Source organism: Clarias gariepinus, chromosome 1 (genome assembly GCF_024256425.1).
Source record: "Clarias gariepinus isolate MV-2021 ecotype Netherlands chromosome 1, CGAR_prim_01v2, whole genome shotgun sequence".
Taxonomy (NCBI): Eukaryota; Metazoa; Chordata; class Actinopteri; order Siluriformes; family Clariidae; genus Clarias; species Clarias gariepinus.
In genome coordinates this window covers 21433304-21456293 of record NC_071100.1, presented here as the reverse complement: position 1 = coordinate 21456293, position 22990 = coordinate 21433304, and the positions used below count along the sequence as shown (strand labels likewise).

Genomic DNA, 22990 nt, shown 5'->3' with positions numbered 1-22990 from the left:
AGCACAATTCCTATGAGTAATTCTTAAATGATTAGTAAATATGGACCCTGGTCTTTAAACAAGTGTGTAGGAGCAAAAGAAGATGTTTCAAAGTTGATCGTAATGACCTTCGACACTTATATCAATAAAATGACAGACATGAGGCACATAGAAGTTCACTCTATACTAATGGAGAAAAAAAAAACTTTTTTACATAAAACCTCTGAGCATAAACATTTTTATCATATTGTAAATTGTTTGTACTTACTGTATTTGCATAAGGTCAATAAATAAATCTGTTTTAATTTGGGCAATTGTAATGGTCAGCACAGCTGTTTACCTCAAAGGGCCTAACTTTCTTATAATTATGGTTTTGGAAAAAAAAATGTATTAAAAGCAGATTAAACAAATAAAAGCACAGCAGACCAGAAAGTTGACTAATTTAGTGAGACTTTCGCATATACAGTACTTATAAAGATAAATAAATAAACCTTAAAAATAAATATGAGTAAAGTTTTTTAATAGAACTGATGTGGTAAAGAATGCTTCCGTTACAATTTGTTAAATATTATTTATTTCATGAAAGCCTGAACCAATAATGAAAATTTTTCTTCCAGGAGTAATGTTTTCGTGTGTAATTCCCCTGATTCTCTACAGCTTTATGGAAGCTCATTCAGGTATAAAACACTTATACACTCATGTGCACAGGAGGGTTGAATTAAAATTTATTGAGAAAGCTGATCTTTGGGGTGGTTAGGGACATACAACTTATAAAATCTTGCCTTCCTTGTATATGTGAGACATGCTGACTTTCACGGCTAATATTCATTAAAAAAAACTGCTGGTATTCTTGGTTGGTAACTTTCCAAATGCTATAGTGTATATCCAAGTATTTGTTATTCATTATTATCATGAAATAATAAAATAATAAAGAACCCTGTGCCACCATTCTACAAACATGTGCACACAGGTGATGTGTGAAGTTGTGTGTTTTCTAAAGAAAAAGTTCTTTATGAAAATCGTGGTGGCCAACATGTTGCATGCTCTTTAGATGCAGAAAAAGCATGCACATTCAAAAACAGATGCATTAAATTGTCAACATGCTCACGGTAGCTCATAAACATATGCAAATTCTTGTGCGCTGCAAAACCATAAAACATTTACTAATTTAAAACCACACTGGAAACAAAAAAAACCTATAATATTCCCCTAATAGCAGCTTGATTCAATCTCGCCATTTTCCTCTTAACTCTCTTATCCACAAGGCATTTTCACACACAGAAAAAAAAGTCACTCTTGGCTGACCAGTCAGTCTGACTGTTGTGTGTGAAAATTCCTGAGATCAGCAGTTTCTGAAATACTCAAGCCAGACTATCTGGCACCAACAACCATCTAATCAAATAGAATATCATTAATCTACCAGAACAGTGTGAGTCTGATCAGTACCTGTTGGAAACTAGAGTTGTGTGATATTTTTATGCAATTTCATAGATCTTTTTATTAGTTAATTTAATTCATTAAATAGATAGGCTTTTGTTTCAAAATTTATTCACGCTTTTAAAGGGGTCATACAGCACTACATGCACTATTTTAAGCTGTTTGGACTAAACTGTGTGTTAGGAGAGTGCGTACACAACCACTCTACGATGATAAAGAGCCGCCCAGTGGTTTTCTTTTCGTTTATTACAGTAACATCCCCCTTCTGAAATCAGGCCAATCGCAAAAGCCTTGCCTTGTGACGCCACACCACAAGAGGGCGTTCCTACACAAGTTGATTGACACTGGTGTTTTAGCAAAGACCCGCCCCGAGTGAGAAGACGCTGTCGGCCATTGTTTTTTCGCCGCTGGAGCAAAATGTCGCCTAAGCGAGTGTTGTGTACAGTTGTTGGGTGTAATAGCGAACACAGCAGTCGTCATTCACTACCTAGGGTTAGTGACCTAGGGTACCTACCTAGGGTTAGGTATCTGAGCCACTGAGGATGCAGTGGCTGAATTTAGTTTTTAAAGCTAACGTCCCCGCTGATTTACCTAAATGCGTTCATGTTTGCGATAATCATTTTTCACCAGACTGCTTTATAAACGCAGGTCAATATAAAGCAGGTTTTACTAGGAAGCTGCTCCTAAAAAATGGATCTGTACTAACGCTTCGTGTTCCTGCTTCATCTTCACCAGGCTCGGTGAGTGTGATTTATTTTACTATGACTCTTTACAGATCGCCTTTTCTAATAATCACGATGTATGCGGAGTGTAAGTTAACTTACACTCTCATAGAACATGGTTATGGCTTCTTCTCTGTGTACATCCGTCTCTATATAATCCCTAATCGCACGTTTATAATAAACAATGCATTGAGGTGATTGTCTAGTTGCAAACTGTGTACGTAGTCGGAAAACTATATTATGCTTACCTTTGTTACGTTAGATGGTTTATAACGATGTCTGTCGAAGATTAAGAAGTCATGTAAACACATCAGTAAACACATCGCGTCCGTATCTCTCTCGGTAAGCTTCTCCGCTTTTGCTGTTGTTGCTCGCGGCAGCGCAACAGCCCGTTAATTCATGCACATGCAGTGATGAGAAAGACAAATCGAGTCGATGTGTGGGAGATAATTCTTCCACCTGTTGATGTTGCTGTTAGTTTAAAATATCAATCAGTTAACAAATCATAAACAAATAGAATTAAAGAAGAATCAAAGAAGTTTACGCCACGCAGAGCTGGATGAAGTAAGTCAGGCTTTTATTGCAGCAATAAGAACCCAGGTGAGCCGGATTAGCAATGCTTTAGATCAGATCACAAGCAATGCCAAAATCAGACTACTTTCTCAGTCAAAATCATGCTTCTTTTATACAGTTTCTGAGGGGGGGGATCTCCAGTCTCCTCCCCTGTACCTTCACCTCGTTTGACCTTATCAGAATTTTATTCCATTATAATCCAGTTTATGTCAATTAATATTTCCATTATAATTACATTTCTTTATTTTTGACTCCTCCCTGCGCTTATCTGACTCCTCCCTGCGCTTATCTGACTCCTCCTACGTTTATTAATTTCCCATTACAAATCGTTTTCTTTAATATTTATTTTCCATTATCTTTTCACTTTTCGTATCTTTCTTATAAAAAATATAGGGTGGTGCTTGTTCTCAAGGCTTTTTCTCGTTTTTCTTTGGTTTGTTCTTCATTTCTCAAGAGACCAGCCATGGGTAAGCATCTCCTTTGCACTATTTTACTTATTTGCCTTATTTTACCTGTTTCAATGTTTCTCATGTATTTTGTTCTATTTTATAGCTAACCACGACTTCTCCATTGATGATTTTATCCCTTTGGATAATTCAGACAGCCAAGGCAGTCCAGATCGTGTTCCTTCTGAGGACTACAACCCGACTAAACCTGTTATGGAACAGGCCTCCGTGAGTCCTGTCCGAACTGATTCTGAGTTGTCTGGTTCTTTAATGCATTATCTACGTGACAAAGGATTTACCTATGTTAGGAAAGATGATTCCAAACCTGGTCCTTCTAAAAGACGGCGTTTGGATTTTGAGAGTCCTCACTGTTCTTTTCAGCCAGTAAGGCCAGAGTCTAGTACTCCGGCTCCATCTGTCAGAAAGCCTAGAGGGTATGTAAGTATTGGTACCCAAACTGATTTTAAAGTGTCTGTTAGTACACAGACCAACGAGACAGCTACTGTTGGTACTCAAACAGATTTTCCTCAAGCACCTGTTCCATTGTTAAATCGTGGCATTTCTGCTTTTATTCCTCTCACTGACCTTCCTATTGGTGTTGTTTTAGCTCAAAGAAGGTTTGATATGTAACTTTATTTCTGTTGATGCTTCACCCTGGCCCCTTATGATTTTGTATTGTACGTTGGGCTTTTATACTCTGTATTTTTATATTATTACCATGTAGATACACATTTTTATTCTGTATCTACTCTTATTAAACTATATTATTCACAAGACTGGCTCTGTGTCTCTGATTTTTTCTGCTCTTTGTTTGTTCGTACCGGCCTGTGCCCGTGGTGCCTTACACCTATGTTCTAGGGAAATTCCTGCTCCTTTTAAGTTTGGTTTCGAGGACATAATTTATTACATAGGTTACTGTGCCCTTAATTAACTTCTCTCATTGTTCTGTTTTTTTTCCTATGACCTGGTCTTTGCGGTTTTTCTATGTTTTCTCTTATTGCCTTGGTTTCTGTTTATCTGCATGGGCAGTTTTTAGGTATTTCCCAAGCTCCTGGTACCACTGTTTCTGACTTGCTCCTGTCCTGTCTTTCTGTTATACTGGTATACTTATAGGCCTTTTATATTTATGCCTGCACAAATGTACATTAATTAAACATGCTTACATGAATATAAGTTGATTGAAACATGCATACGTATTTGATTAAAATATGCTTACAGATGCATGTCCATTCTTTTAATTTCTGTGCTGTCAGGCGATATTACAAACTTCCGCGTAGGTTCCGTACTTAAATCAAACCAAAAACGACTGAAGAAAACAGGCTCGGGCTCTATAATCCATAGTTTTCCAGTTTGGACTGCATTACCCACAAAGCACTGCGTTGTGGCAATGCTTTGTGGGTAATGCAGTCCAAAGCATTGTCCGCACTGGACTACACTTCCGTCGCTATACCCCACGTGTCACGCCCCACAGAACGGGGGGGGCGGGCTCAGCAGAGGTCATGAGCATTTAAATTAGTACTGAAACAGGTTGCTGAGAACAGAGCTAGTTTTTATCAGGTAAAAGTAGTGGTTTTTTTACACAATCCTTTTGAATTTTTAATTAACGTATAATGCAAACTTTTCATTAGGACCATAAAGATCATATTAACATTTAATGAAAAATATAATGTGTAGGACCTTTAAATAATTTAAGGAAAACTTAACAGAAAACAGAAAAAAAAATTGATTAATAAACATATTCCGTAGCTTCTCTAGCAAATACAAACAGGTTGGTTCCTTCATCGAAATGTGTTTTCTTAGCCCCAGCCCGTGAAACTGTCGCTGGGAACGCGCATTCAGAACAAGGCTCGTCCGCGAGAGATTATGCGCGTACCACTGAAACTCTACGTAGCGTGGTAAAGGACAAGATGGACATTGTTACCGTTTTTAATCCCTGAAATGGAAGAGACAGAGAATTCCACACACCTTAAAAATGAAACTCATCATAACATGCGCTGTAATGTTTTTTTTTTTTTTTTTATCACTGTGATTTCTTTGGTACTTTTTGCTTAGATATATATATTTTTTTTTTAAGTACCAGTACCAGTGCTCATTCGTGTGTGTGTGTATATACACACACACACACACACACACACCCTGCCAGTCAAAGGGTTGCACACACACCATCTAATTACATGGTCTTTTTTATTTATTTATTTATTTATTTATTTATTTATTATTATATATATATATATATATATATATATATATATATATATATATATTTTTTTTTTTTAATTTTTTTTTTTTTACATTTATATCTACATTGTAAAACAGTGCTGAAGGCACCCAAAATATACAATAATCTCTTATGAATAGTTGATATTGAGATGTGTTTGCTACTTATGCTGTGTAAAGCCTTCATAATGGCTCTAATCTGAGGCTGGTAGCTCAAAACAAACATCTCTGTAGCAGGAGTAAGTTTTGGTCTTACTTCCCTGGGATGACCTTCATGAGGCCCAGTTTCATCACGGTGCATGATGGGTTTTGCAAATGCACTTATCAATATAATCTTTGCAAGAACTATTCCAGAACAGATGTGTTATCAAGTACAGTTTTGTTGCACATGTTCACATGTTCAATTAACCATAATCAATTAATTAACATGCACCTGTGGAATGGTCATTAAGACCTTAACAGCTTACAGAAAGTAGGCATTTAAGGTCATAGTTTTAAAAACGCAGGACACTAAAGAGACTTGTCTACCGACTGTGAAAAACACCCAAAGAAAGATGCCCAGGGTCCCTGCTCATCTGCGTGAACGTGCATTAGGCATGCTGCAGGGAGGCATGAGGACTGCTGATGTGGCTAGGGCAATAAATTGCCATGTCCGCACTGTGAGACGCCTAAGACAGCGCTACAGGGAGACAGGAAGGACAGCTGATCATCCTCGCAGTGGAAGACCACGTGTAACAACACCTGCACAGGATCGGTACATCCGAATATCACACCTGCGTGACAGGTACAGGATGGCCACAACAACTGCCCGAGTCACACCAGGAACACACAATCCCTCCATCAGTGCTCAGACTATCCGCAATAGGCAGTCCATGAGGAGGAGATGCACTGCAGTACTTCAAGCAGCTGGTGGCCACACCAGATACTGACTGGTACTTTTGATTTTGAGCCTCCCTTTATTCAGGGACACATTGTGAAACATTTTTAGTCTATGTCTTATGGTGTTGACTCTTTTAGTGTTCATACAAATATTTACACATTAAGTTTACTAAAAGTAAAAACAGTTGAAAGTCAGAGGACGTTTCTTTTTTTGCTGAGTATATATTGAGCCACCTTCAATATATGTAGCTAAGCCCTGCCCACAATTCACACCTTAAGGAAGCCTGAAACTACTCTTTATTAATTACCTGAGAACAAATTGCTTTAGACCTATTTCAATCACACTGCAATCAACACTACCAAACAGCAAAAACTAGTACAGTATACAGTAAGAATCAATCGTGTTTCAAAAACAGTACAAAAGTTAAAAACCTACCTTACCAGTGGAGAAGAATCCAATATAGAAAACTAAAGCACACTAGCAATCTAACCCTAGCCCTGGAGCTGCAATGCCATAGTGCTAGCCAATACACCACTGTGCTGCCTTGAATAAGAAATCTGAAATTCTCAAAACCAAATTTTGCTACCTTTATTTTATCTGGTCACTTGTGCAAATGGTTATGGACATCTGTCTGCTGTTTCCTTTAATTATACTTAAAATTTTTACATTTTGTCTTTGAGTTCTGTGTTGTGATGTGAAAGAGAATAGGTGGCCTGACAGTCAGGAAAGTGTTAAATAACAGCATTTTAATTCCAACGCATTTTTTTCTTTTTTAGTTTAAAACAGCATTGTCTTTTGTCTTGTCAATTAGGAAAAAGGTTAAAAGTAAATACTGTCACATCTTTTGCAATCATTGTTCCAAATACAGTTATGTGTGACTTTTCACTGCTGAATTATTGAAACTGATTATTATTTGAAACTGATCAATTATTGTCATCAATTATTAGTCCCAGGTTTGATTAGTAAATACTTTCAGAGTGCACTGTTATACTGACCAAATCAGTATTGTGACTACCTTGTTCATAAACAATTACAGAAAGAATTTTTCTGATAGCATTTCCATGTTCACTGACATAAATATTTGCTTGTTAGACATAATCAAATGATTTTGAGCAAGGTACACTCTTTTCATGTAATTTATTGTGTTGTACTGTTTGCCTTTTTTTTCAAAAATAAATTCAGGTTTCCAAATGTCAAGGATAATTCAGGAAATGTGCAAAAAAGACAGAACAAAAAGTAATATGCTGAAGGCAGAATAATGTGAAAAATGTTCTGTATTTTCTGCATGGTCAAACTATAATGTCAAAATTGCTTTTAAGTATAATCTGAGATTGTGCACGTACCACATATGAATTTTTGAGTACAAATTAAAAACTATGAAAAGTTAATATTATTCAAATATTAATTATTTTATTATGTTTTCTTGGATCTAATTATATTTACTTAAATTTATATAAAATATAAAAATATAAAATATATTGCTTCATACTTCACAGAATTTTTGAAAAAGAAGAAAACATTTTCAGGTAAAAACAAATTTATCTTTTAATCTTTTGTCTGTGAGAGCGTGTGAGTGTGTTATGTGCACAAGTGACCGCATCTCTCATAAAATGAGCACACACTCTTTGTTCTATGGGCAGCCAGGTTGTCAGCCCTTCTCCACGGCCAGACTGGAGCATCATATACAAAGCACTTACATACAGTGCAAAAGAACAACTTCATAATTCAGTTGTTTTTTTTTGTCTGCCAAAACAGACAGACTCTTCAGCATATAAAAACGTCTAACCTGAGGAAACATGTTGCGGTTAGTTTAGTTGTTTTATTTAATGTTGAAATGTTAGCATATATAATTAGCAAATAAGCTAGATGCTAAATATATTATATTTATTAAATATGTAATATTTAAATAAGTTTCTTATATTTGTTCTGCTGGACAGAGTTTATGGTAAAGTGAGACCGCTCATACACATGTTCTAATGTTATTTTCTATCTGCTGAGACATTTGGAGGGCAACTGAATATACAATATATACACTAGTAATAGGTTACTGTACGTGCATATTATTCACAAGTTCTGACGCGTGTCTTTTGTTACACAGTGTCACTGAAGACTCCAGACATTTCGTTGATTTCTTTGTCTCTTGTTTATTTTTAACATCAAAGTACAATGGTTGTTACAGTTTCTTGCATAAATCCACTGTGGTCACGACAAGTCGCTTGCTGTGTTCTGTTGCTTCGATAGATTACTCATTTTACTCAACTCATTTTACTGTATTCCTTTTAGCTTACTGTCTCACGGTCAAGAGCTTGTGTGTTCCACACCTTTCTGTATCCTTCCGTGTCTTAACAACAACTAAACAACTAACGTGCGTGATAGACATAAATACATAACTGTGAGATAATGTCACAGAACAACTCATGAAATGATGTCACAATAAAAATTATAAGTATGATACTTAGTGCTTAATGCTTAACCACACTGCACCACCACACTGAGCACTGGGGCCCCACAAGGCTGTGTGCTCAGTTCCCTGCTGTTCACACTGCTGACTCACGACTGTGTAGCAACACACAGTTCAAATCACATCATTAAGTTCGCTGATGACACGACTGTGGTGGGTCTCATTAGCAAGAACGACGAGTCAGCGAACAGAGAGGAAGTGCAGAGGCTAACGGACTGGTGCAACAACAACAACCTGTCTCTGAATGTGGACAAGACAAAAGAGATGGTTGTTGACTTCAGGAGGACACGAGGCGACCATTCTCCGCTGAGCATCAACGGCTCCTCTGTGGAGATTGTCGAAAACACCAAATTCCTGGGTGTCCACCTGGAGAAGGACCTCAACTGGTCCCTCAACACCAGCTCCCTACACAAGAAAGCCCAACAGCGTCTCTTCTTTCTGAGAAGACTGAGAAAGGCCCAGCTTTCACCACCGATCCTGATCACCTTTTATAGAGGGACTATCGAGACCATCCTAAACGGCTGCATCACTGTCTGGTTTGGGAATTGTGCCATATCGGACCGCAAAGCCCTACAGCGGATAGTAAGGACAGCGGAGAAGATCATCGGGGTCTCTCTTCCCTCCATTGAAGACATCTACACCACACGCTGCATCCGCAAAGCCAACAGCATTGTGGCTGATCGGACACACCCCTCTCACACACACTTCACACTCCTGCCACCTGGAAAAAGGTACCGCAGCATTAGGGCACGCACATCCAGACTGTGCAACAGCTTTTTTCCACAAGCCATCCGTCTCCTCAACAAAAAGGGACTGAACTGATAAACACACACACACACACAAACATTATCACTCAGGTTAACTCAACTACATCAATACATCAAAACATTGAGACTGGACTGACTAATCAACACAAGCGCAGACACACTGACCTACACCACCAAACTATCGTACACACATCTGTAAATGCCTCACTGTTTATCTCTTTTGCACAATATTCATTACTTTTTGCACAAATCTCAATTCTTGCTGCTATGTTTTACTACCTCAACACCATATTTTATGTTCTGATATGTCGTTGTTGTCGCACTCGCACTGTCACTTTGTTGTTGCTCGTTTGCACATTTGCACGTGCACTTTATGTTGTCTGTTGTCTGTAAAACCTGTAGATAGTCTTTTAGTTAGTTAGTCTTTAGTTAGTTTTTGTTAATTTATGTTGTAATTTATGTTAGGACTGTCTTGTCTCTGCTAGCCAGCTAACTAGGCCTCTTAGTTAGCTAGTATAGCTTCTCTGTTAATTTATGTTGAAAGTTTATGTTGCATGTAGCACCTTGGTCCTGGAGGAACGATGTTTCGTTTCACTGTGTACTAACTGTATATGGTTGAAGTGACAATAAAGCCGACTTGAACTTGAACTTGAACTAACTGATAGACTGAAACGAAATAAACACAACAACAAATCACAAGAATGAAATATGACCCTTACAGTTACACTATTCCAACATACATACAGTATGTTACCTATAGTAGGTATTTGTTTCAAAAGTTTTATGTTGAGAAAAAAATTAATTAGGGAATCTGTGTTTCTTGTTCCTTGATCTGTTATTTTTTAATATATATATTGGTGGAAGGCATAACTCGTATTTATGTGTATGTCCTATTCCACGGATTCCACTAGTTTTTGACAAACTTTACTTAGAAGGAAGAAGACTGCTGCATGCCCTCATGTGCACTCTGCCGCCTCCTGCTCCGTGCCACGTGCTGCCACGCTGTGATGTGACTCTGGGGACTCAACCTGCACTGAGCTCTGCTGGACCCTGCCTGACCCATAGAGAGATGTGCAGCACCTGTTAACCAAGTTCACACCGCATGACAACATTGAGGCATTTCTACGCATCTTTGAAAAGACTACAGAGCAGGAAGGCTGGCCTTGAAGGGAGTGGAGCAGCATTCTTATCCTAGGTGAAGCACATCATGCATACTTCTCTCTCCGACGAAGATGCCGAAAGTTATGATCACATTCTTGCACACTGTGACCTCTTTAGCACATAAATTCCACAGGTGGATATATGACCCACACACTGCACCAAGAGCTCAGCCAGATTGCCTGTCACAAATCGCAATCTGATGGTTCCAGCCTGAGCATCTCACTTCATTCAAGGTCACTGAGAGAGTCAAGATGAACTGTGTGCCTTGCTCCTTCTTGAAAGAGAAGAGAAAAGTGATGCAACAAATGACAACTATGTGAAATACAGTATGTTGTGCATGCTGAAATATGCTCTCACTACTCTATCACTCAGCCCTTAGGGGTAATATCCGCAAGAGAAAAGCCCCTGCTTCTTTCCTGTGCTCCTCAACGTACTGGCTTCACAACTGCCGAGAATGGAGTCATTCCGCGATAAATCCATGCTGTCCGAACCAGAAATCAGCTGGACAACCAACAAGGGCCTTTGTGTGGACCACAAATGGGTCAAAGAACCTGCTGTGGCGCCCACACCCTGCGTCAAAGTGAATGGAGCTCTGCAATCTAAAAGCGGGTATTTTTCTTGATCTGCCTGTCTCTTTACTTTTAGGTTATGAATGGTCTGGTTTGTTCCGGCAAAGCTGAATCACATGCCAAGAATGTGTTTGACATTTCTGCCAGGTGGCGAAGACCTTCGTGGGTGGGGCAATCTCCGGATGATAACATGGACGCAGAGGCAAAAGGTGAAGCTAATCCATTTCTCTTGTATCAGCAGGTAAAGCGTGATGGTAGCTTTGTGCAACAACAAAAGGATGACCCCGCCTAAAACAGTGCTGGGAACAGGTACTAGAGATTGAAGGTGATGCCGACATAACCCTGCAGCCCCAGCATGCCTCCTACTGTACTTCCTGGTACGGAATCATATGCATATCATATGCACGGAAAGGCTTGCTACCTCCTTGCAGTGCCACAAGCCAACGCAGACACAATTATGCATCTGGCATCATACCGATTATATTTCACACCTTTTGGACACCTTGTGTCCCAGCAGTACAATATAAAAGAAATCCAGGCAGCCTGAATGGCCAGAAGACAGCGCCAACTGTTGCATATGACCTCTTTTTACCACCCGCAGACAGATAGCCTTGTTGAAAGATTCAACGAGACACTAAAAAGCATGCTACAGGTAGTGGGGGACAAGTGGAAGGGGGATTATAATCAGCTTATTCTGAGTGTGCTCTTTGCAGTATCTTTGTGGTGAGTTTGTGGAAACTCCCCAAGCCCCCATCGGTTTCATCCCCTTTGAACTCCACTTGTCGAACCACTACAGTATGCACAATTGAGATAAAGCCAGTATGTCTACAATCTAAACATGTAATGTAATACAACTTCATTGCAGCAGAATTACAATTTATTTTATTCAATTAAAAATAAAACCAACAACAAAAATGATCATGAAAGCACTTTTATACTTAGCAATATAACTGCTGAACACTGTTGCAATATGCTGGTGTCAATCAGTGTATGACCAGACACACCAACAGTGTCCTCTTTTAGGTTGTTACAGTGTCTAGTTCTCAAATAGAAAGAAGCAAAAAAATTAACTAAGAAGAAAAAAGATAGGCAAATAATCTGAGGCTGAGGTCAGTAGCCAGGTACCCTGAAGTGTTCTAGGGAAGAGTTAAATTCTAGGAAATTTGGCTCAGAGCCCACTGAAGTCGTTCCTGTAAACATTCAGCAACTGTAACGCTGTTTCTTAAAAATCAATGAATAACTTGACTCCAACTTTTGGAAGAGACGCATCTGTCTGGAAACTGTACACACAATCATTCAACAACACCTTTTTTTTTTATTGCCACATCCACCATACGGCCCTGACCTCACTCCAAGCCACTTCCACATGTTTGGCTTGTTAAAGGAGTTCCTTGGGGCCAGCATTACAGACATGAAGGAGGCAGTCAAATTACGGCTCTGATGTACTGAGATTCTTTCTACCTTGATTGTATTCAAGCACTAGTGAAACACTGGAATAAGTGTATTAGTGTAGCATACTGTAGGATTATATAGAAAAATGAAGAGAGCTTTTAATTTCATAACTGTGTTCTGTTATTCTGCACAATCACTGACGAAGTCTTACTTTGACCGCCCCTTGTATATTTAATATTTCAACTAAGAACATTTCTACACATGAATGTAATTCAAGAACAAGAACATTGGATTGAAAGTAATCATCTGCATGTTTATAAGAAAACCACTTGTTAGTTAGACTCATCAGAAAAAAGGTCTTAATTTGCTAGGAAGCATAAATATTGGACTTTGAGAGATGGGCACATCAGGGTAAGAAAAAAAAGCACATGAAGTGATGGACCCATCGTAGTGGCTACTGTACAAGTCTTTGGAGGCAGTATTATGGACTGGGGTTGTTTCAGTTGCTCAGCAATGTTATGTGGCAAAAAATAAAATAAGGTATTTTATGGGTATTCCATCAGTGCATGATTTGGCCTCATCAGAGGCATTAACTGTATTGAAAGTCTTTAGGATGTGATGGAGAAGACTTTATGGAGCAGTCTGACTCTTCCATTATCAATGTCAAGCCAAAAATGTGTGCATGAAAATAAACCTAACATTGCAAAGTTGGTTGAAATAATGCCATAGTGAATGCGCCATGATCAAAGCTAAAGATGATCAAACCAACTATAAGAACTATTAACTTTAACAATCATGAAAATCTAAATGTAAGGCAAGATAATAAAGTGAGAGTATGTGTGTCATTAAAAGAGTAAATGCAAGAGTGAAATTGTGCTAGAAGAGTGCAGGTGTGAGAGAAAATTAATGTTTATGTGTGTATGGAAATAGTGCAATGAGCACGTATAAGACTGAGATAAGGGTGTGCGTGTGTGTGTGTGTTTGTGTGTAAGAGAGAAAGACAGTAAAGTACTTTTCCAGTGGGATTAGTATTATCTGGGGACCTCGTGTGATTTAGAAATCACATCTGAGGTATGACAGAACTGCATCTTTAAAACCCTTAACAGCAGCACAGGAGCACCACGAGGGACTGTCCTCATCCCCTTCCTGTTCACGTTGTACACCTCAGACTTTACATAGAACTCAACTCCGAGTCATGCCACATGCAGAAGTTCTCAGATGACACTGCCATTGTGGGGTGTATTAGGGATGGACAGGATGGCAAGTACCGAAGCCTGGTCAAGGACTTTGTGGCTTGTGCAATCTAAACCAGCTACAACTAAATATTATCAAGATCAAGTAGATGGTTATTGACTTTTGCTGGTCCGGGTCTCCCCTGCTACAGTACCTGTCTCCATAGAGTGAATAGATGATAAGAAAGTCGTGTCATATGGATATCTGGGGTTACAGTTGGATGATAAACTGGACTGGTCAGTGAACACTGACTATCTGTATAAGGAAGGTCAGAGCCAGTTGTTCTTCCCTAGGAGACAAGAATCTTTCAACATCTGTAAAGAGCTTGTGCTGATGGTTTATCAGTCAGTCATCACCAACCTCAACATGAGTCATGAGTCAGTCATAAGCCAACCTCAACCACCCACTGCACAAAGTTTTCTGCAACCAGAAGAGTGTGTCCAGCAGAAGGATTCAAGGATTCTTTATTGTCATACCAGCACACTTCCATGTTATGGTACGAAATTAGTACCCAGGTCCCGTTTAAGCCACATAAATAACAGGGTGATATAAATATGAGGATTTATATATGTATATACATGTATATAAATAAGAGCAGTCAGAGATATATTATGCAAGAATTAGATGTAAGCTATACATAGTGTATTGCACATTTACAGAAACTATATTGCACACTTTGTACATTGGGCTAGTAGAGTTATATATGTATTGCACCATAGGATTATATATTGCACTTAAAATATAGAGATATGTTGTAATTAAATACTATCTATTGTTAGCATTTTGTGATTGTGTATAATTGTGTTTGATGGGAGAGGGCCTACAGTGCATGGCTAGAGTTCAGCAGTCTAATTGCCTCAGGGTAGAAGCTGTTTTTAAACCTGGTGGTCTTGCACTGAAGGCTCCTTAGTCTTCTGCCTGAGGGAAGAGCTTGAAATAGACTGTGTGTAGTGTGAGTGGAGTCCTTAATAATGTGGAGGGCTCTTCCTCTGCATCTTGCAGTGTACAGTTCGGTGATAGAGGGGAGCCTGCTACCCACTGTCCTCTGTGCAGCCTTAACTTCTGTACTCTCTGCAGGGCTTTCCTCTCAGCTGCGGTGCAGTTGTTGTGCCACACAGTAATATAGGAGCTGATGATGCTTTCTACCGCTCCCTGATGGAAACTCTTCAGAACCAGCCTCCCAAGCCCTGCTCGTTTTAGCCTCCTGAGGAAGTAGAGGCGCTGGTGGGCCTTTTTAATCAGGCCCGAGGTGTTAACACTCCAAGTTAAGTCCTTAGCTATGTGGACGCCCAGAAACTTAAAGCTGGGGACCACTTCCACAGCAGCTCCATCAATGTGTAGGGGAAGAGGAGTTCGCTTGTCCTTCCTGACATCCACCACCATCTCTTTGGTCTTTTTTACATTGATGCAGAAGTTGTTATCCCTACACCACTGTACCAGTTGTTCCACCTCCTCTCTGTAATCGGATTTATCATTGTCAGTGATGCGTCCCACTACTGCTGTGTCATCTGCAAATTTAACCATATGGCAGCTGGAGTGTCTGTATGGCAGCTGGAGATGACTTCTGTCGCGAAGCTGCTCAATCGACAGACTTAGAAAATCCTTTGTCCCTAGAGCCATTCGGCTCTTCAACACCTTACTACAAGAACATATAGTAGGGATTGTGGACTAGTGGATCTAGACTAGGCTAGTCTGCTATTTACATCACGGTAGAACACACATAACTCTTGTCTGTTAGCTTCAGGATCTGCTCAGTTACTCTAATTATTGCATACTTTGCTATAACACACATACTAAATTTCACTGTCACTTTTTATGCTGCTCATTGCACAGTTGCGTGTATATATATATATATATATATATATATATATATATATATATATATATATATATATATATATATAGTTATTGTGCCCTTTGTCATTTACATTTCACTCGGTTAAAATCTAATAGCTTGAGCTGTACCCTGGATCTGTAACAAATTTACTTCGAATTATGATGTGAACCTCCTCACTTAATTGTGCACTATTTTAAATAGGCTTTTGTTTGGAAATGTCATATGACCTGGCACTCAAAATACTTTTAAAGCATTCCAACGCTATTTAATTCAATTCAATTAAAAAAAATTTGTATAGCGTTTTTAACAATTGTCACTGTCACAAAAACAGCTTTACACAATCAAAAGAATATTACGGAAGTTTGCATGAAATGTGGACGCGCATGAATTAAATGATTAGATGGTGCGCAGTCAGATTAGAACGCAGCCTCCATACTTTACGGAAGAAAAGGCGCACAGGAAACAAAAACTTTGAAACAAATATACAGTATATGACCCTGCCAACATGCTGATTTGCACGGAACTAATATTATTACAGGACCTCATGTTCGGTGAAATATGGAAAGTAATTTGCAGGGGAGCACGGCATTAAGATCAAAGAAAATTAAGATTAAGATCAAAGAAAAGCTCCACAATTATTACAAATCACATGAGTTCCCCAGATAATACTAATCCCGTGCGAAAATAACTTAAAGGGGTCATACAGGCCTACATGCACTTTTTTAAGCTGTTTGGACTGAACTGTGTGTTAGAAGAGTGCGTACACAACCACTCTACGATGATAGAGCCGTCCAGTGGTTTTCTTTTCATTTAATACAATAACTTTCTGAAATCAGGCCAATCGCAAATGCCTGTCACTGTGACGCCACACCACAAGAGGCCGCTCGTACACTAGTTGATTGACACTGGTGTTTTAGCAAAGACCCGCCCCGAGTGAGAAGAAGCTGTCGGCCATTGTTTTTCGCCGCTGGAGCAAAATGTCGCCTAAGCGAGTGTGATGTACAGTTGTTGGGTGTAATAGCAAACACAGCAGTCGTCATTCACTACCGACATCTGAGCCGCTGAGGACACAGTGGCTGAATTTTGTTTTTGAAGCTGACGTCCCCACCGATCTACCTAAATGATTTCATGTTTGCACTAATCATTTTTCACCAGACTGCTTTATAAACGCGGGTCAATATAAAGCAGGTTTCACTAGGAAGCAGCTCCTGAAAAATGGATCTGTACTAATGCTTCATGTTCCTGGCAGGCCTGCCTCTGTCCACGATTCGTCCTCGGCAACTGATCCAGAATGCAGCAGCACTGATCCAGCAGCAGCACTGATCCAGAATGCAGCAGCACGTCTCGTTTTTAACCTCCCCAAGTTCTCCCACACCACCACACTCCACCGCTCCCTGCACTGGCTTCCTGTAGCTGCCCGCATCAAATTCAAAACACTGATGCTTGCCTACAAAGCTAAAAATGGCCCAGCATCCATTTACCTCTCTGCGCTAATTACACCACGCACTGCACCACGTTTCCTCCGATCCTCCAGCACTGCTCGCCTCATCCCACCATCTCTCAGGGATCGAGGGCGGCATTCATCCAGGCTCTTTTCTGTTCTGGCACCTAGGTGGTGGAATGAACTTCCTCTAGATGTCCGTACATGAGAGACTTTGACTATCTTTAAACGACGACTCAAGACGCATCTGTTTCTCCAGTACTTGGACTAAACTCCCCCCCAAGGGAAAAAAAAAAAAACCTCTTTCCAGTTGTGTTGGACTAATGGCACTTAGTTATTAACCTAGTTAACCCAGTGTAAGTATATAACCAATGATGTAAACATTAAAGCACTTTTTGTAAGTCGCTCTGGATAAGAGCGTCTGCCAAATGCCTAAATGTAAATGTAAATCTTCACCAGGCTCAGTGAGTAATTTCTTTTTCTATGATTCTTTGCAGATCGCTTTTTTTAATAATCACGATGAATGCGGAGTGTAAGTTAACTTATACTCTCATAGAACATGGTTATGGCTTCTTCTCTGTGTACATCCGTCTCTATATAATCCCTAATCGCCCGTTTATAATAAACAATGCATTAAGGTGATTGTCTAGTTGCAAACTGTGTACGTAGTCGGAAAACTATATTATGCTTACCTTTGTTACGTTAGATGGTTTATAACGATGTCTGTCGAAGATTAACACAGCGTTCAACACCTGCCACAACACACCGTTCGTTACAGAATGCTCGACCACCCAAGGCATAGCAGAGGGGGCTGGGACTTCAAAGCGGCATCCTCGAGCCTCACGTGGAGGCCACAGCTGCAGCGTCTTCGAGCCTCACGTGGAGGCCACAGCAGCAGCAGCAGCCGCCGAGCGCCACAGGGAGGTCCCAGCAACACCAGCGAGCCTCATGTGGAGGCCCCCACCTTTTACCCCCACCTTCGTCCAGTAGCCGGGACCACCAATAGCGCTTCGGAGGAGCGGTTTAAGGGGGGGGGGGTGTACTGTAAGGGTCCGCCACTAGAGGTCACTGTTTCATTTTGTAGTTTTTTGTTGGCTGACTCAGTTTCCCAGCAGGCACCTCGGTCAGGTGATGCGAGTGCACACCTGAACCGAGGTAGCCATCAATCCATCTCTATAATTAGCTGTTTAGACTGGGAAACTGGGTCGAACATTTTTGGTATCACCACTGTCACTTGTGTGGGCATTTAGTTTTAGTTTGTTTTTGTTCTTTGTTTAGTTTATTTTGATTTTAGTTGTGTTGACTTGGGCTCTCTTATTGGCAATGTTTCTGTGTATGTTTTGTGTGTCTGTGTTAGTGGAGCTGATTCAGTCCTGTCTTAAATGTACGTAAGTACTGTGGTTGTTGTCCTCCTGTGTTCTTGTGTGTTTAGCTAGAGTCAGGTAAGTAGTTAGGTGTGTGTTTGGCTAGGAGCGTGTTTAGCTAAAATCTATGTTGAGTTACAGTAACTAGCATGCTTCTAGCCATAGCCCCTTTGTGTCTCCAGCTGTCCTGTGTTTCCTATCCCCGTAGTGTCTCAGTGCGCCTAGCTTTAGAGTGCCGCCCCTCCTAGCTTTGGAGTACCGACTAGCTTGTTAGTGCCGCCTCGCTTAGTCTTGGAGGGCCGCCTCGCCTAGCCACTGGGTATCCTCTGTCTGTGTTTCTGTGCCCCCATTCCCTAGTGTGTGTTAAGCTATTAGGTAAGTGTAACTTAGTGCATGTTGGGGCTAAAGACATGCTTAGCTAGGTGTATGTGTAGCTAACTGCCATGGTTAAGCACAGCTTAACCATGTTTAGCTAAAAGCCATGCCTAGCTGATTGCCATGTCTTTAGCCCTCGTCCCGTCTCTCTCTTGGTCTCTCATCTCTAGTCTCTCCGTGTCTCCCTCTAGTCTCTACGTGCCTCTCTTCTCTCTGGTGTCTCTCTTCTCTCTGGTGTCTCCCTCTAGTGTCTCCCCTCTCTCTAGTGTCTCCCTCTAGTGTCCGGTCTCAGCTCCACGCATAGTTTGTGTGTCCTGTTATGTGTTTGTCCTCCTCCTGCCTGTGTCTCGCCACAGGACGTGTTATGTGTCCCCTTGCCTGTGTCTCGCCATAAGACGTGTTATGTGTCCCTCTGCCTGTGTCTCGCCACAGGGCGTGTTATGTGTCCCTCTGCCTGTGTCTCGCCACAGGGCGTGTTGTGTCCCCCTGCCTGTGTCTCTCCACAGGATGTGTGTTTGTCCTCCAGTCTGTGTCTTGCCAGAGAGCCCCTGTTAGCACAGAGTTAAGTATTGTTTGAGTTTGTTTGTTCCTTTGTTTGTGTCTTTATTTATATTTTGTGTTTAACCATCATTAAAAGACTCTTTTTGATTACACAACCCCTCTGCCTCTATGCCTGCTCCTTCCGCCCACGGCGTTTAACACCTGCCACAACACCCTGTTCGTGACAGGGTCTGTGTGTGTGTAAGAGAGCACACATGTAAGACAGATTGGAAGGTGTGTGTGAGAGTGAGAGAGTGAAAGAATGGGTAAGACTGAGGGAAAGGTGTGTGTGTTTGAGAGAAAGAGAGACACGCATACACACAAACAAACAGCACTGATCACTGTTATACTGTAATTATTATTATTTTCATCAGTGCCTAGATCCCAGCCACTGGATGCAGTGTCTGTTTTAAGCCTGGATAAAATAGAAGTGTTGCGTCAGGAAGGGCATCCGTTAAACCATGTGCCACCGGTGCTGTGGCGACACCTTGCCGGGAGCAGCTAAAAGACCACCAACAACACATTACAATATTGTAATGAGTTCGACTCTTGTACACCGGTGGCACAGACTGAAGTCTTTCCTAGACGTCCGTCAGCTGGGTTGGCTTTCCTGGCTGGGATGAGGGGCCTTAGTGAAGTCCTCTTGGCATTTTCCTCTTCGGCGGCGGGGATGCGAAGTCGTGCTCTGTGGGGGACTGAATGTGCTGCAGGAGCTCAAGCAGTTTTTTCCCATCCTGTCCTTATCGCAGGGATCAAAGGAGCGGCCTTCCGGTCTTGCCTTTAAAGTCTCTAAGGCACATAACATCGCCCTGCTGTCGTGCCACTCTTCTATGATTTCACCGTGTGACCTTTTGCTGTGTTTTCAGACCCGAATTAAACTTCGCGCTTCGCGGTCCATTAGCGTCAATCATTGCCAGCCGGCCCGACCTGGCAGAGCCTACGGAGTGAGCGAGGAGCGATAATAGGTTTAGGCCAAGCCTATCACAGGCGCACACATTGACAGTGTATATATGTATATGTGTGTGTATATATATATATTTGTAATTATATATATATATATATATATATATATATATATATATATATATATATATATAATTACAAAATAACAGATCGAGGAACAAGAAACACAGATTCCCTAATAAATTTTTTTTCTCAACATAAAACTTTTGAAACAAATACCTACTATAGGTAACATACTGTATGTATGTTTGAATAGTGTAACCTATTACTAGTGTATATATTGTATATTCAGTTGCCCTCCAAATGTCTCAGCAGATAGAAAATAACATTAAAATGTGTATAAGCGGTCTCACTTTACCATAAACTCCGTCCAGCAGAACAAATATAAGAAACGTATTTAAATATTATATATTTAATAAATATGTAATAAATATAATATATTTAGCATCTAGCTTATTTGCTAATTATATATGCTAACATTTCAACATTAAATAAAACAACTAAACTAACCGCAACATGTTTCCTCAGGTTAGACGTTTTTATATGCTGAAGAGTCTGTCTGTTTTGGCAGACAGAAAAAAACACTGAATTATGAATTTGTTCTTTTGCACTGTATGTAAGTGCTTTGTATATGATTTCAGGGGTGTTCATCCTCTTCTGTTGTACCATTGGAGACAGATGCCTCTGCCATTTATTTATTTTTGTTTGTTCTCATTCTGTCTACCACGGCTAGAGGTTTTTCCTGCTATGCCACCAGTTTGTGGGTGGTCATGTGACTACATATGATAATTGTTCTTGTGGCTAATTAGTTAACAGTCATGTGATTATTGTTGCTACATGTGATTGGTAAAACACAGTCATGTGTCCCTCATGTGTGACAGAAACATGGTCACTGTAGGCCTAAACGAGACGACATGCTTCTGCACAGGTTTTTACAGTTTACAGACACTATTCTCATGCTGCTCACAATTTTACTGAATTGATACAATTTCTGTTTGATATTCTTATCCAGGATAAATGGGAATAGGAATGCTTGCTTACTGTATCTTTCATTGATGTTGCAAAAAGTGGAGTAATGTAATAAAGATATCTTGAGAGTTTGTGTGAGAAAGATATATAAAGAGAGACAGAAGTTCATAAATGTTTATTTCTAACATTTTTCCATATAAGAACTGCAGTGTGTGTAGCCCCACTGTTTGTCTGAATAAATAATTTGGTGTGTGTGTGTGTGTGTGTCCCTCACAGTGGATGTGACTCTGGATCCTGATACAGCTTATACTGCTGAAGGACAAAAAGTACCACAAGGAGACACACAACAGGAAAATCTCACAGATCCACCAGAGAGGTTTTCTGATAACCACAGTGTTGTGGGCAAGCAGAGTTTCTCCTCTAAGATATTTTATTATGAGGTTCAGGTCGTAGAGAAAACTGGATGGACATTAGGAGTGGTAAGAGAAAACGTTAATAGGAAGGAGAGGTTAGCATGGAAACCTCATTATGGATTCTGGACTGTGTCACAGTTGGGGAATCACTACAGAGCTAACGCTGATACTGATGTCCCCCTCCCACTGAGAGAGAAGGTGGAGAAAGTGGGGGTGTTTGTGGATTATGTCGAGGGTCTGGTCTCCTTTTATGATGTGGAGTCCCGATCTCATATCTACTCTTTTACTGGTCAGTCCTTCAATGAAAACCTCTATGCATACTTATTTACATGGAAAAATGATGTCCAGTGATTATTATTGACGTTACTGAATAAATACCTGATTTATAGATTATACCATTCTTTTTTACAGCAGGCCAAAATCATCATATAATGTACATCTAAAATCCAAATAAGTCATGTAAAATATGATTTAAGACAATGTTATTGTGCAGGAAATAAACACAAACACTGTAAACAGACAAAACATGTCGAGAAAGTAAGGAAGTGTGTTCAGGATAAAACGCCAACCCCCTCTTTAAAATATTACAGTTCTTTTAAAAATTTAGAGTTCCTGCTTAGTGCTGTTTATTTTTTCAATAAAACATCATATTAGCCTTATAACTAAATATGTAGATATATTTTATCATATAATTTGATTATATATTTTGTATTTGGATATAATCATATATGAAATTGAGTTATTGTTAATAGGCTATTACATTTTTTTTTTATTTGTGCTATAATCAATAAAAAAAAAACGGCATTTCAGTTTATAATCATTTTTGTCCAACTAAACAAAGCCTCAGTGATGAAATCTCCAGGATTTTTATTCAATCAGAAAATGAACAGTGACTGTATTTGTGGTTGCATAAGCATCTGTGGATACTGATGATGGCTACCAGTTGGTACACGTTCAATTTAAATGTCAATGCACACACACATGCAATATCACTATTATATTTATAGATATTCATACTGTAGACAGCAGAGCTCATGTCCTGAGATCTAATCAGATAGTTTCCAAAGGACACTTTGAGGGAACAGGGCCAAGTTTTATGGGGGAAAAATAGGATTCGTATTTGATACTGGCAAGGGAAATACAACATATAAGAACAGATCATAAAGTATATAACACCATATACAAACTTTTGTAAAAACCTGTAAAGTTGCTTCACTACCTTTTATCAAGAAGCACATCAAGTGGTTTCAG

The 22990-nt window shown here is 39.9% G+C and overlaps 1 protein-coding gene across 1 annotated transcript; it reads left to right on the top strand.

Annotated features, from left to right (window-relative positions):
• Window positions 1–641: 641 nt before the first annotated feature.
• LOC128526220 (butyrophilin subfamily 1 member A1-like) lies at window positions 642–22129 on the top strand. The gene is made up of 3 exons (XM_053497845.1): window positions 642–656; window positions 11289–11421; window positions 21603–22129. The coding sequence occupies exons 2-3, from the start codon at window positions 11292–11294 to the stop codon at window positions 22088–22090; spliced, it is 618 nt and encodes a 205-aa protein (XP_053353820.1). The 5' UTR covers window positions 642–656; window positions 11289–11291; the 3' UTR covers window positions 22091–22129.
• Window positions 22130–22990: the final 861 nt, after the last annotated feature.

Bases quoted from the DNA above. Each gene is read 5' to 3' on its own strand.
- LOC128526220 (XM_053497845.1), top strand. From the start codon at position 11,292: ATGAATGGTCTGGTTTGTTCCGGCAAAGCTGAATCACATGCCAAGAAT. The intron at 11,422-21,602 runs GTGAAGCTAATC...TGTCCCTCACAG, and splicing joins CATGGACGCAGAGGCAAAAG to TGGATGTGACTCTGGATCCT.